The 12494-nt window shown below is 40.7% G+C and overlaps 6 protein-coding genes across 6 annotated transcripts; 3 read left to right on the forward strand and 3 right to left on the reverse strand.

The window, feature by feature from the left end:
- Nucleotides 1–89: 89 nt before the first annotated feature.
- On the reverse strand, nt 90–909 carry VTP21DRAFT_9616 (uncharacterized protein; the record flags this gene model as incomplete). The annotated part of the gene is made up of 6 exons (XM_069400592.1): nt 90–148; nt 205–305; nt 373–448; nt 519–651; nt 713–817; nt 889–909. The coding sequence occupies 6 exons, from the start codon at nt 907–909 to the stop codon at nt 90–92; spliced, it is 495 nt and encodes a 164-aa protein (XP_069254503.1).
- Nucleotides 910–1309: 400 nt separating this feature from the next.
- VTP21DRAFT_9617 (uncharacterized protein) lies at nt 1310–3473 on the forward strand (the record flags this gene model as incomplete). Its single annotated transcript, XM_069400593.1, has 9 exons — nt 1310–1372; nt 1464–1712; nt 1775–1883; nt 1948–2180; nt 2234–2272; nt 2348–2440; nt 2504–2615; nt 2676–2992; nt 3066–3473. The coding sequence occupies 9 exons, from the start codon at nt 1310–1312 to the stop codon at nt 3471–3473; spliced, it is 1623 nt and encodes a 540-aa protein (XP_069254504.1).
- A 512-nt stretch (nt 3474–3985) lies between these two features.
- VTP21DRAFT_9618 (uncharacterized protein) lies at nt 3986–5509 on the reverse strand (the record flags this gene model as incomplete). The annotated part of the gene is made up of 1 exon (XM_069400594.1): nt 3986–5509. The coding sequence occupies one exon, from the start codon at nt 5507–5509 to the stop codon at nt 3986–3988; it is 1524 nt and encodes a 507-aa protein (XP_069254505.1).
- A 707-nt stretch (nt 5510–6216) lies between these two features.
- On the reverse strand, nt 6217–7304 carry VTP21DRAFT_9619 (uncharacterized protein; the record flags this gene model as incomplete). Its single annotated transcript, XM_069400595.1, has 4 exons — nt 6217–6455; nt 6520–6799; nt 6897–6961; nt 7031–7304. The coding sequence occupies 4 exons, from the start codon at nt 7302–7304 to the stop codon at nt 6217–6219; spliced, it is 858 nt and encodes a 285-aa protein (XP_069254506.1).
- A 2397-nt stretch (nt 7305–9701) lies between these two features.
- VTP21DRAFT_9620 (uncharacterized protein) lies at nt 9702–11220 on the forward strand (the record flags this gene model as incomplete). The annotated part of the gene is made up of 4 exons (XM_069400597.1): nt 9702–10301; nt 10364–10579; nt 10650–10727; nt 10795–11220. The coding sequence occupies 4 exons, from the start codon at nt 9702–9704 to the stop codon at nt 11218–11220; spliced, it is 1320 nt and encodes a 439-aa protein (XP_069254507.1).
- A 696-nt stretch (nt 11221–11916) lies between these two features.
- VTP21DRAFT_9621 (uncharacterized protein) lies at nt 11917–12491 on the forward strand (the record flags this gene model as incomplete). Its single annotated transcript, XM_069400598.1, has 2 exons — nt 11917–12362; nt 12476–12491. The coding sequence occupies 2 exons, from the start codon at nt 11917–11919 to the stop codon at nt 12489–12491; spliced, it is 462 nt and encodes a 153-aa protein (XP_069254508.1).
- Between the last annotated feature and the right edge of the window lie 3 nt (nt 12492–12494).

The raw sequence follows: 12494 nt of genomic DNA on the forward strand, positions 1-12494 counted from the left end.
TTAAAAATAGCAAGAAAGTTGTGACTTTTTCGTGGCGCATGATATTAATATGCAATTATCAAAATGTCCAATGTTATAATGTACAAAATTTATAAAGTCGGTATATCCGTTTTTAATACACGGTTCTTTTTTCTTTTCGGCACTGGGGCTAGCAAAAAATAGTGTAAGCTCAATCCATTCCAGATAAAATAATATCATACCTACCATGTTCATTCTCTCTAACATAAAATTTGCGTAGCATCAAAATGGCATTCTCTCGATAATAGCCTCCTTCTGCGACGTAGTTTCGGTACGGTAAGCGATCACTAATGATGAATCAATTTGGTTACAGGATATTGTCTTAATTGGTGACAGATATACGTTAATGCTTACTCTGAATTAATTTTGAAAACGCTTCCACACCCACCAAAACGCTCGTTCCCACATCCAAAGTATACTTTTCTGATCTCTAAAGTTGGGATATTTGGTTTAGCATATTGGGCAATCCTGGTTTTGCTATAGTGGCACATTATGCGTACTCAACTGTCGTAATGCGGAGGCACACATAACACAAGGTTCAACTGATACATATAAATCGCATTCTTCAAATACGCTTGGCGGATGGGATTTAAGAATCATATCTATTGCTTCAAGTTCTGCATGTCTTGTGCCCTGGTATAGAACTTAAATATCTCTCTTTTTCTTGAAAAAATTGTAGAGAAAGTATACTTACATTTAGCGTTTCATTTGTTCTATTGCGCCCTTTTCCAATTATTTGGCCATTATGTACAAACACACAGCCAACAGCAACTTCTCCTACATCGTATGCCTCTTGAGCCTAAAGCAAAACAAATAGGACATGTCATTGATTAATTGCGTCACTTTTTAACATCATACGAGAGTGTTTACTTGGTCAAGTGCAGCTCCCATGAAATAATGATGAATAGTGGAGTGTTCACTACTTTCCACTGGTGAGCTATTATTTTCTAACGGGTCCATCCCAGGCAGATAATGAAGAAAAATTACTCGAGAAGAGGAATTAGCCCCTTAGACTATAGTTATATCGAGGAGAGTTTGAGACTGTTTATTGGGACTGTACAAGAAACCTAACCTAAAACCAAGCCATCGAATTGTGGAGCGGAAGTTGAATGAAGACACGTATTATTGTGTGTTTACACTCATTCCGTCGCCATTATACAAAAAGGCTGGGAGAGGAGTCAGCTCGGTGTTTCATTCTTCATATATAAATCGAGTTAGATCATCTTGATAACGAGTTGTGCGCCACGCTTGATCGTTTTCTGGCAAGCACCCAGCACATTTTTCAAGCAACATGACCGCAGCCCCTCGGTTATGTAGCGAGATTATTCTGGAGGATTTTGGGCCTATCGTTGAGGTAAGAATTCTCCTTCACTACGTCTTAAATAGGTGAAATAACCATTCTCACTACATTCGCGTCATTTTCTCTGTTACTATCCGATTTTTAGAAAGTCTCCAACGTTCTCACCAATAAAGGCCGACTCCCTCTTCCTGTAATTCAATTATTCACAAAGCTCCCTCGTAAGGAGGTGCGTGAATCGCTTGTCATCCTTATGCAACATAATCTTGTCTATTATGCTGAAGTTCAGGAGGGTCCAAATTTAGTCACTTACTATGAAGCCGATCCGATCCAAATACTACTGCGACTGCGATTTCCAGCTATTCTCTATTACACACGAGAGTGGTTTGGTGCAGAGGTATTATCTACTGTCTTGGTTTGCGGCATCATAATGCTGACCGCTTCGTTTCTCCATTCCAGGGTTACACGATAGTTCAGTATTTAATGCGAAATGGAAAAATGACTCTAAATGAAATTAAATCCGAACTACAAAATCAGAAAGGTGGAACGACGAAACGGCGACAGCCAAGTAACCTTTCATTCTCAACGTATTTATTTTTACAAGCTAGTGAACTTGAATGTTTTGTCTTTAGAGGATGCGCATAAGAACACAATTAAAGTTTTCACCACCATGGTCCTCGAAAGATACTTAATTGCCGTGCAACATGAGGATATGGTCGCAAAAAAGGATCGCGAGATGGAGCAGGAACGGAAGGATCTGGAAAAAGTGTCCGCCATGCCCACCGCAGCTGAACTTAAGTCACTGAAGCAAATGCGAGATGCGCGAGCTGAAGCAGAGTATAACAATAATGCGATCGTTGGCATGGTAAGTCTGCTCATTCAAAATATTTTGAATAGCTATCTTAAGTATGCTCATAGAAACGAAAATTGGACGGTGTTAACGGAGGGCCAAACAAGGTAAGGATGGATAAACAATAGCGAGTGTTGCACTTAACATTGACTCCTCGATTTGAAATATTTTTCTTTGAGCAGAAGCGAAACCAAACTGCTACTGAAGAAGAGGTGGAGGAAAATATCTATTTTCGTATTAATTATGAAAAATTCAATGCGCGATTTCGATCTCAAGTAAGGGGTTTTCGTAATATTCTAAGGAGAGTTTGACATCTTACTCTTTTGTTTTATTATTAGGAGGTCATTGGGTATGCAGAGGAGAGAATCAATAGATCTGCAGCTGCTATTCTCTCTTCAATCTTGAAACAAGACGAAGCCAAATTAAAGTCGATAAGGGAGGAGCGATCCTGTAAGCTAGCATATTACAATTTGGAATCTCATACGTACTAATTTTTTTATTTCTGCTTAGCGTCTGTGACACCTTCACAAATTTCACTCAATATACCACCAGAATTAGATGCCCAACTTGCGGAAGACATAGTGCTCGACCAAACAAAACAGCCCTCCAAGCAAGATCTCGTTAACGAATACGTAGAGCTGCTTATGACGGACCGCGCAAAATTTTTGCGCAAGGATGATGCCGGTCGGTATTATGTGAATTTCACCAACATAGGCACCCACATGAAGAGGCGCATCTTGGAAACGGTCGTGCAAGAGAAATTTGGAGCCACCGGGTGTCGTCTATTACGGATTTTGCTGGAAAAGGGCAAACTAGAGGAGAAACATGTAGGGTCTCTTACATTTTTCTATTCTACTCATATGGAAATATCTCATTTAACCATGTTTTATATTATTTTAGTTGGCGAAGATTGGCCTTCTTCATATCAACACGGCACGTACTCAATTAAATGCAATGGCTAAAGCCGGCCTCGTCGAGTTGCAAGAGGTACCCAAGGCACCCGATCGCGCCCCTTCACGTAACTTCTATCTTTGGGATTGTAACCTTGACAAATGTTATGGCGCACTGCTTGCTGATCTTTATAAAACCCTTGGCAATCTGCGTCAACGTCGACGTGAAGAAATGACCGCGCACCGGCGTTTGCTTGATAAATCCCATCGCACTGAGATGGAAGGCGAGGAGTTTGGTATACGGTTGAGTGCTACAGAAGAGCAAGAGCTAGCCGAGTTAGGACGCATTATGGAGCGATTGGAAGCGTCCGAAATGAGGGTCGATAAAATGGTCATGGTATTAAGAGATTTTTCATAACTTTATCTCTTGGAGTAATGTGCATTTTTTTAAAAATTTCTTATTTACATATTTTTTTTCTTACTGCCCCTGCCTTGTATAATTCCTTTGATCTTTGAAATTAGATAAAAAGCGCTTTCTTCTTTTTAATTCGTATCCTATGAATACCTAAGGATTTGATTCAAGCATCTTGACTAATTCTTATATTATCTTATTTCTTCAGCCAGACTGGCATTACCTGCTAACCGTACTTCATGAAGACGAGAGGAGTTTATTGGTCAATATACAGACGAGTTTATAAAAAATCGGGGAAAGAAAAATGAAAGGAAAAAAGAATGAACTAAACTCTTGAAAATTAATAAAATGACGACCTCCCAAGTAAGTTCATACCACACTCCGAGAAAAATAGAATCAAGATGACAAAATGAATAAGCTAATTAGAGCGAAAATAAAATATCAGGCTTTAAAAATGAATAAGTGGTGCATAGACTGGGGACTTGCTTGGGTCACCATCCAAGATGTCGTAGAGAATATTAATCTGTGCCAATGGAGCTTGTGGAGAGTATCCTGCTAGTGACATTGGCATTGCGCACGCGCTCCACTCGGTTATAGAGGTCAAATTCAGATGAGGATTTCCAAATACCCAGGGCGATGACGGTGTCCACGTCAAGTTCCTTTATAGCAGAAGTTGCACTTATATTACGGATATCGTGTGCAAATAGCTGAGGATCTGCTATTTTGAAAATAGCTTCTATCCAGAGTGAGAGTTCATAAGGTGTCGCAGGATGTGCTGTGTCAGGGTGAAGAAAGAGCTTCGACCCTCCCCAAAGTCTATCATTTGCATGCCAACGCTTTGTATATTCAATGAAGCAATTTATCGGGCACAAGAATGGGTCTGGATTACGGCGGATATGGAATGGTTTGATAGCACGACGACGGTTCCCAATAATCTTTCCTCTAAGAACATCATCTTCAATGGTGATCGATTGGAGATCCATGTGATCTAGATCGGAAACTTGAGAGTATGTGGCAACTGCAAATAACCACGCAAGCTTGTGTGTGAGCGCTTCCAGTGTGAGGGCTGCGTTTGGTGATCTTCGGAAGTAATCAAAAACTGGAGCAACGTCTACGCGGTCCTCAACAAGGTCGATTGGCGGCGCAAGCTGTTCTATGGCTCTAAGAAGCATGGTAACCAGAGAGTCTCGATGAGAAGAGTTGCCTATCTGAAGTTCCCCGATAGCTAAATAGTATTTTCGACAAGCTCCGATTGACTTGCCTTGTGTGCGTTGTTTCGCCATGAAATTAGCTATTGCAGCTGCTGGTGCTTTAAATGGTGGAGTGTTGTTAGCCACACACCAGGAAACCCACTCACATTGAGCTGAGGTGTAACCATAATGCTTTGCCGTGTCCTTACAATCATTCAATATAAGTTGTTGGGCATCCGGAGAGAGGCCCATTGTGCGAAGTTCTTCTCTGAGAAGGGCTAAAACATTGATATCCACAACTTGATTATTAGCGGATGCAATGACTGTACTGTTGCCTTGAGAATTGTCTCTCTCGGGATTTTGATAGGCCCCTTTGTCCTGCACTCTCTCCGGATTAGGCACACCGTCTTGATCGATCTCGCCAATGGACTGTGGCGAAGAAACTATGTTATTCCAATGTTGTTGATATTCACCAATGCCGTTGGGTTGTTTGTTCGTATTAACAGAGATATGCACCGGGGCGTTGGAGATAGATGGAGGTAAAGATCTATTGCTTTGATCCCTATCCACTTGAGGCCGTACTTTTCTACTAAGTTTAACAGTCTTCACAACGACTTGTATCGGTTCGTTAATAAACTCTCTGACTCTTCGGTCATAACGCGATCTGTTTGAAGGGGAGGTAGATACGGATTGTTGTCCAATTTTGTGATTTCTTTTGCTCACCATACTAGCTCTTCCGGAGCTCCTATTGGAATCACGAAGATAGCTCTCTGATCTGGATTGGCATTCAGAACTGCTGCTTGCTACATGAGCAATTTTGGATAATGACCGCCTAGTATTATTGTTGGACATGTTGAATTCGATACAGGAGCAGTAATATGCTAAAGAGGTGCAGATCAATTAATGTGCAATTTGTTGACTGTATGGAAAATGCCTCTTACCTTCTGCTGCGATGCTCTGAGTGTCAAACTGCGCGTGTTGAACTTGAAACCCAAGTGTTCGCCTTTCGAGTCGGGGTTTTTTTCTGATTGCTGGGAAAATCGCACATTCTTGGAATCAGAAACATCGTTTGGATGTTATCCATAGGCATTTGCCATAAGAAGATTACCCTTAATTAATGACCTAGATGTGGTGCGAATTTTCTACTTTTTTTCAGCAATGCTGTAAGATCGAGCGTGGAAAGTTTTCGGAAAAGCCAATGTGACTGCCCTAATTTAAGATTTATAACATCATAGGATTAGGTATAAATCTTGAGTGACTCCAATACGATTTGCTTTTGATATCCGGGCCTAAAATATTCGTAAGGGCCTCGTGTTTATTTTTCGTAACTACTGTACCACTGTTTTAGTCTCTGTAGTATTCGTCTGTTTTGCCAATATGTTTCTTCATTAATACGGCGTCTAGATTTTGTTTCTGGGATGTTACATTTCAATTCATTAAGTGCGCCTGCTAAACTTAGTAGTCTCTGAAACGCGCCTTTTTCGCGTCATTTTATTATACCGAAAAGGGTAAAATAGGCCAGCTCTTTATCACAGAATAGAGCCAACCCCTTCGGCCTTTTAAGGAATTTCAACACCATTGAGCTTCAGCCAGTCACGATAATGCTCCACTCGAGTGAAGTACGAAATCATTTTGCCATCTAAAAATGTATGGAAGATCAGTATGCCAGCTTTTCTTAATAAACTACGATCAAAGTCGAACCCACCTCCGAAGTATCTTCCTCCTACTCCAAATGATGTAACTCCAATCAACGTAACGTTTCCATTAGAGATCTTGTATAAGGGACCGCCAGAATCGCCTAGTTTTTCACACAGGTTACTGAACCTCCACCTGGTTATTTGAAGTTCTTTATAAAAGCTTACCATAGCACACGCTCTTATTCTTTTCAGGAGCAACGCAGACAGTGGCCCCTGCGGTGGGATTGAGGCCAGGATAGTTCTTCTTACAGTAGGCAGCATCTTTAATGGTTTGGTCAACTTTGAGAAGATCTGAGGAAACCGGTCCTCCTGGATCACGAATACAACCGAAGCCTGCAGCCCAAACTTTCTCACCAGCGCTCGGGTCTATTTTCTCGACGCGAACAGGTTGAGCATTGGGTCCAAGGATGATGGGTTTTTCCAAGAAGAGAAGAGCAATATCATCCTAAATAAAAAAGAGATATTGAATAATCAGGGATAAGAATTCAAAAGTCATGCAATCTGATTGTTTGCAATGCCTGGATCTTAGTCTATGACACTACCTTCACCCCTTCATCAGTATAGCCTGGATGACGTAGAGCCCTCTTGATGTTAATTCTCGTCCCCCCTTGTAATAGCAATTATTAGACAGCTGGTACATGAATAAACAAAGTAACGAACATAAACTAATACTTACTGTCGACGTTGGTATTTCCATAGGAAATATATGGGTTTCGTGAATTAGGCAGCACACAGTGTGCAGCGGTGAGAGCTACTTTGTCTGTTATGAGTGAAGCAGTGCAAAATCCCTGCCCGACGTTATACCCCACTACAAAGGGCAATTCACCAGACTTAACTGGTGTTCCACCGATGATCTGTGCACTCATTTCATCTTTGGACGCATCTTGGAGCGGTGCCGCTTTCACCAAGTTAGCGCCCAACAGGAACAGTAGGCTTGTGGCAATATACATAATTGAATGTCAGAGCTTTCAAATATTAATTTAATACCTAATCCTGAAAGAAGTGAGATGCCAAATAATATAGCAAATAGCTTCTATTTATATTGTAAATCTTGATAATACATTTCCCAAGGATTACTATTAGGTAAGTTGAATTGGAGAACCTTTTCTTGCAAGAAATATTAAAAGGCTAGCAGTTTCTTTTGACAAGTAGATTGAGTTCGAATTAGATTTATCTAGGTAAAGTTGAGAGTTGAGAGTCAGGCTCATCCCCATAATATTAGATTGTTGAGTCAACTAAATCGAAGAATAAGGAAATCGTCTGTCAAATAATTAATATAATTCTTTCGATTATATTATCGAGATTAAGTAATCGAGCAAATATCAAAAGGTGCACACGTGAGCAGTAGAAATTATCCATTACTCGGGTCTTAACACTTTGTTTTATATGATGTCAGCATTTTGGATATCACTCGCGATTATAATTTAAGAAATTACATAATGATCATGTAAACTCTTTTGAACCAGAAAATAAATATATTAAGCACAGCACACGTGTATGCTGAAAGCGTCTTCATTATAGGAATAAAGACATTCAAGAGCACTCCATACTGTATGAGACTGAAAAATATATCTGTTCTTTGTAAGGCTATTTTTTTGTAGCAAATAAACCCTAGATAATGACAAATATAATTTGATTAGGTATCAGATTAAAGCCACTAAATGTCGCGATGCTTCTTCCATCGAAGACATATTATGTGGGTTTGGACAAGGGAGCAATTTAGGCAAAATAAGCGAAGCCTAACTCTAAATTTTATATTATGCTGAAAGCGAATTGGATGGATTATTTTCTCATTTTTTCTTTGAATCGCCAAGCTTTCAAAATTATACGCATTACAACACTGGGCAACAAGTGACAGCGCACTCAGCGAAGATGTTCTATTCACCACTCTATTTGAGTATGCTCTATGCTCGACAAAGGAATTCAACCTTGCCCTCTATATTAATCATACAATTCTAGAGATCAAGGAAAGGAGAACCTACTTGTTCAGCGGTAATATTGGTATACTGCCAGTTGTTTGCTTCTATTCTTTGCTTTATTTTTTGGTAAATCCTATTTATTCATGTGATAAAAACAAAATTGAACAAAACTCGTAAAAGGCGATGAAAACAAGCTACTGTAAGCTCTTCCTTTCGTGCTAAGCCGGTATATAACCCAGGGGTGGTAAAACGAGGCCACTATAACTTAACCATACCGATCTCATCCGGGCTATGTTTTAGTTAATCCTAGACAATTTCGGATAGCCTAATCATTATGGACCAAAATAATAATCCAGCTCTCAAACATAGTATCCGGCATGTCAATAAGTTCCTTTACCATGGTAGGCGTATCTTGCACATTTTCCCTTTAGTTGTAATCTGGAGTGGCTACTTAGTGCCCAGGTTTCATTAGATGGGTAGCCGGCTTTGCAATGTTTGAGAACTCGCTACATCTTAGGCCAATCAGGAGAAAGGCGAGCGGTCTGATCGACTTGATGGTGTAACCACCGAGTCGAGATGGTTTTGAGACGTCATCCTAAACATTTCACGAATGAAGCCGCCCTAGACAAGGGCGAGCTCGATGGGCCTCTCGCAAGGTTAGATAGACAAAGAGGGGCATGGGAAGGCCTCAGCATGCCTATCCTCGGCTTCACAAAGCGCGAATTGGATGCTCGGGGGTTCGGAAAAAGCACGGAGCGCATCAAGATCAATTATGTAGGGACGATGAGTGGACTTGATAAACAGCGGCGCACGCAATAGAGAGGACCCCTCTTTACTGAAATGGACAAATTTCCCATGCGTGCGACAGATTAGGTAACGAATTTCAAAGCTAGTGCTTGCTTGAAAGGTACTCTATTGATGCTCAACCCTACTTAGACCTACTCATTGATACTGCTAGCTACGCGAGTAGAATGCAGGAGGCGCTGGATGAATCCATCGCTGATTTGATTGAATTCTAATCTGAAATAACGATTCCCGAGGAGGCCATATTCATCGTCTCTGTTTAAGAAGTAGTAGCTATATTGCCGAAAAAGTAAGATCTAGATGATGACCTGATCCGGTGTGAAAATACCAGGTTTCATCAATTAAACAAAAGAAAGGGGGGTTACACTTAAAATGCGGTGCATGTTTCGTTATCGAAACTTTGCTTGTACTTTGGCAAAAGATTAAACCTCTTCTCTGGCCACAATCAAATTTGCCAAAGAAAGTATTCTGCAACCAAAAATAGAAGCTCGATCATCGCAGATGATTCTTCATTACTTAAGGATGAAAGCTCTTTCATAAATATAAAAGGGGTCCTAATTGGAATCCAAAACTGGTTTAGAGTTAGAATATTGACTATTCTCTTATTTTCCTCTTTTCTTAAACATGCGCTGGATTAGCTTGTTTACTGTCATAATTACTACCACCGTATTGGCCTCGGCCAAAACTCAGTTCGATGTGCCCGTGAAGGCCGGGAGCATCAAGGGTGACGAGAAGGCTGGCTCCAAATATGTTGTCATTTTCAAAGAGGATTTCGTGAATACTCTAAGTAGCAGTCTCAACCAAACCATGAGCGCGAACAGTGTCAACACAAACAATATCGAGGCGATGGTCTCATCCAAAATCGAATCTACAGTGAAAGGGACAGCCAAGCTATTGGACCACGTGAACATCGGCAAGAAGCATATTGCGCTGGTACAAAGCCCAAATTCGCAAGCTATCAGTGCTTTGAAAGCAAACCCAGAGGTTGAGTTTGTTGGGAAATCTGAGTCTGTTCATGTTCCAGTATCAGCTCAGCAAACTGTAGCTGATTCTATTGGAGCACCATGGGGATTAAAGCGCATCACGCAGAGGCAGAGGATATCCACTCCATCCAATCTCTACGGTTATCAGATCAACTCCAACCCAAGAGGAGGGGAGGGCATTACGGTGTACGTGATTGATTCAGGAATCAATACCAATCATGAACAATTTGAAGGGCGAGCGGTAATGTATTCCCACTTTGATCTATCTTCACCTATGGAAGCTGATGACATCTTTGTATGCAGGTTCATGGATTTACGGCGTACAGCGATGAATTTGGAAACCCTGATTTCGAGGATGGCCATGGCCACGGTACGCACGTTGCGGGAACTATCGGCGGGAGATCTGTCGGTGTTGCCAAAGGAGTTAGACTCGTCAATGTTCGAGTGTTGGATGCTGAAAATAGTATGAAAGACACTTATGATCTTGTGAGAGCTATTGCATGGATATATCAGAATGCAGTAAGTGAATAGATTATGTACTTAAAGTAGACACATAACTGAGATAGATCATGTTTTTTGTGAACTCTAGGACTTCAGCAAGAGTGTAGCCAGCATGTCCATTAATAGCAATGGCAATAATGAACTTATGGACTATATAGTAGATTGGGTAAGTTGGTTACAGAAAGTGACACATTCACAGTTCAACCACAATACTGACGAAATAAACAATATAGGCAACCAAACAGGGTATTAATATGGTAGTTTCCGCCGGAAACTTTAATAGGGACGCTTGCACTGCCTCTCCAGGAAAAGTAAGGGATTCAATTAAGGTCGCTGCCAGTGATATCAACGATAGCCGATGGTACTCAAGCTCCAGTGTAGCATCCAATTTCGGATCGTACTGCGTCGATATTTGGGCTCCTGGACGTGATGTCTTGTCGGCCTATTCTAAAATTACGAACGGCTATGTATTCCTTTCCGGTACATCGATGGCGACCCCGCATGTATCAGGAGTAGTGGCTGAAATGCTTTCCCAAGAGCCGTCGCCTCTCACTGTTCAGCAAGTGAAACAAAAGCTGCTCTCGATGACCACTCGGAACGTACTCTCCAACACACTGGGTGCGCCTAACTTGCTCCTCTTTAATCCATACTCCAACTAGGATTGGGTTCAAAATCTTTTAAAGTAATAACCTCTCAGCCAATGGTTTCAATTGGCTAATTTATAATGCAAAGTTGTAATGTATTTATGCTAGGTTCTAATATGTAATTTTAATGTAATGCTAATGCGACCATAATGTAATTCACGATCTATTATTCAATATAATAGTAATCCAGGAATATATTAATTTTTTCTTCAGGTCTCGAACTTTAACTGAATTCACAAAAAAAGTTACAAAAACGAATATAAAATATTAAAAGGAAATAGGGTTATTAGACTATTTCCACTTTTGTGGTGCTCGATTAGATATCGTCACGTTCCTTTTCGGAAATGAAACGAGTGCGGAGACGATTCGGATACATTAAGGAGATTAGAGATTCTAAACAAAATATAGCAAGTTTGATAATATTTTTTAGGCTAATGCGATTAGAAAGTGCAGGGTAATACAACAGATAGCAATCTATTTGTATCTGATCTTAATTTATATACATTTATATTGTATGGACAGAAACTTTTTATATTCCAGGGTATCTAAACACCCCGGTAGAAATCCAATTGAAGGTTGGGAGCTGGAAAATAGTCTTAAATAGCTCTGAATAATCTAAAAAGTTTGCTATACTGTATTTGCTTAAAAATATATATATTGATGTCAATAACAACAGTAAAATAATTCAATTAGTACCTTCCATATTTTCAGATGAGGGCAAAATTCTTGGCATATTGGTTTTATATTGGGTTGCTTCTTATCCAAGTTCAGGGCCAAAAGCCAACAAGTGACGAATATGACTACATTGTGGTTGGAGGGGGGTCGGCAGGTGGTGCCTTGGCAGTAGAACTTGCTAGAGCGGGGTATCAGACTTTGCTGATGGAGGCAGGCCCAGCTCATCTAGGACCCAACAGCAAAACACCAGGATTATGGCTTCGAGCTGCTGAAGACCCCGATATTTCGTTTGAATTCTTCACCAAAGTTTACGAAGAAAACACAACTCAGTATCAAGAGGCAAATTTCTACCCACGTGTGGGGGCACTTGGGGGCTGCTCGATCCATAATGCTATGATCGCGATGTATCCAAATAAGCGGGACTTCGATTTGCTCGTGCGGCTGACGAAAGATTCCAGCTTCGAAGAATCCAACATGCGCAAGTACTTTAAAAAAATGGAAAAGAATTATTACCCTCCTCTGATGGCCTCTAATGAGGCACATGGTCATAACGGCTGGTTCCCCATAAGTTTTTTTGATCCCGTTCGGATGGCAGATGTACTCTCTCCTAATTT

This window comes from Calcarisporiella thermophila, assembly GCF_041956535.1.
Source record: "Calcarisporiella thermophila strain CBS 279.70 unplaced genomic scaffold VTP21scaffold_5, whole genome shotgun sequence".
NCBI classification, from domain to species: Eukaryota; Fungi; Calcarisporiellomycota; class Calcarisporiellomycetes; order Calcarisporiellales; family Calcarisporiellaceae; genus Calcarisporiella; species Calcarisporiella thermophila.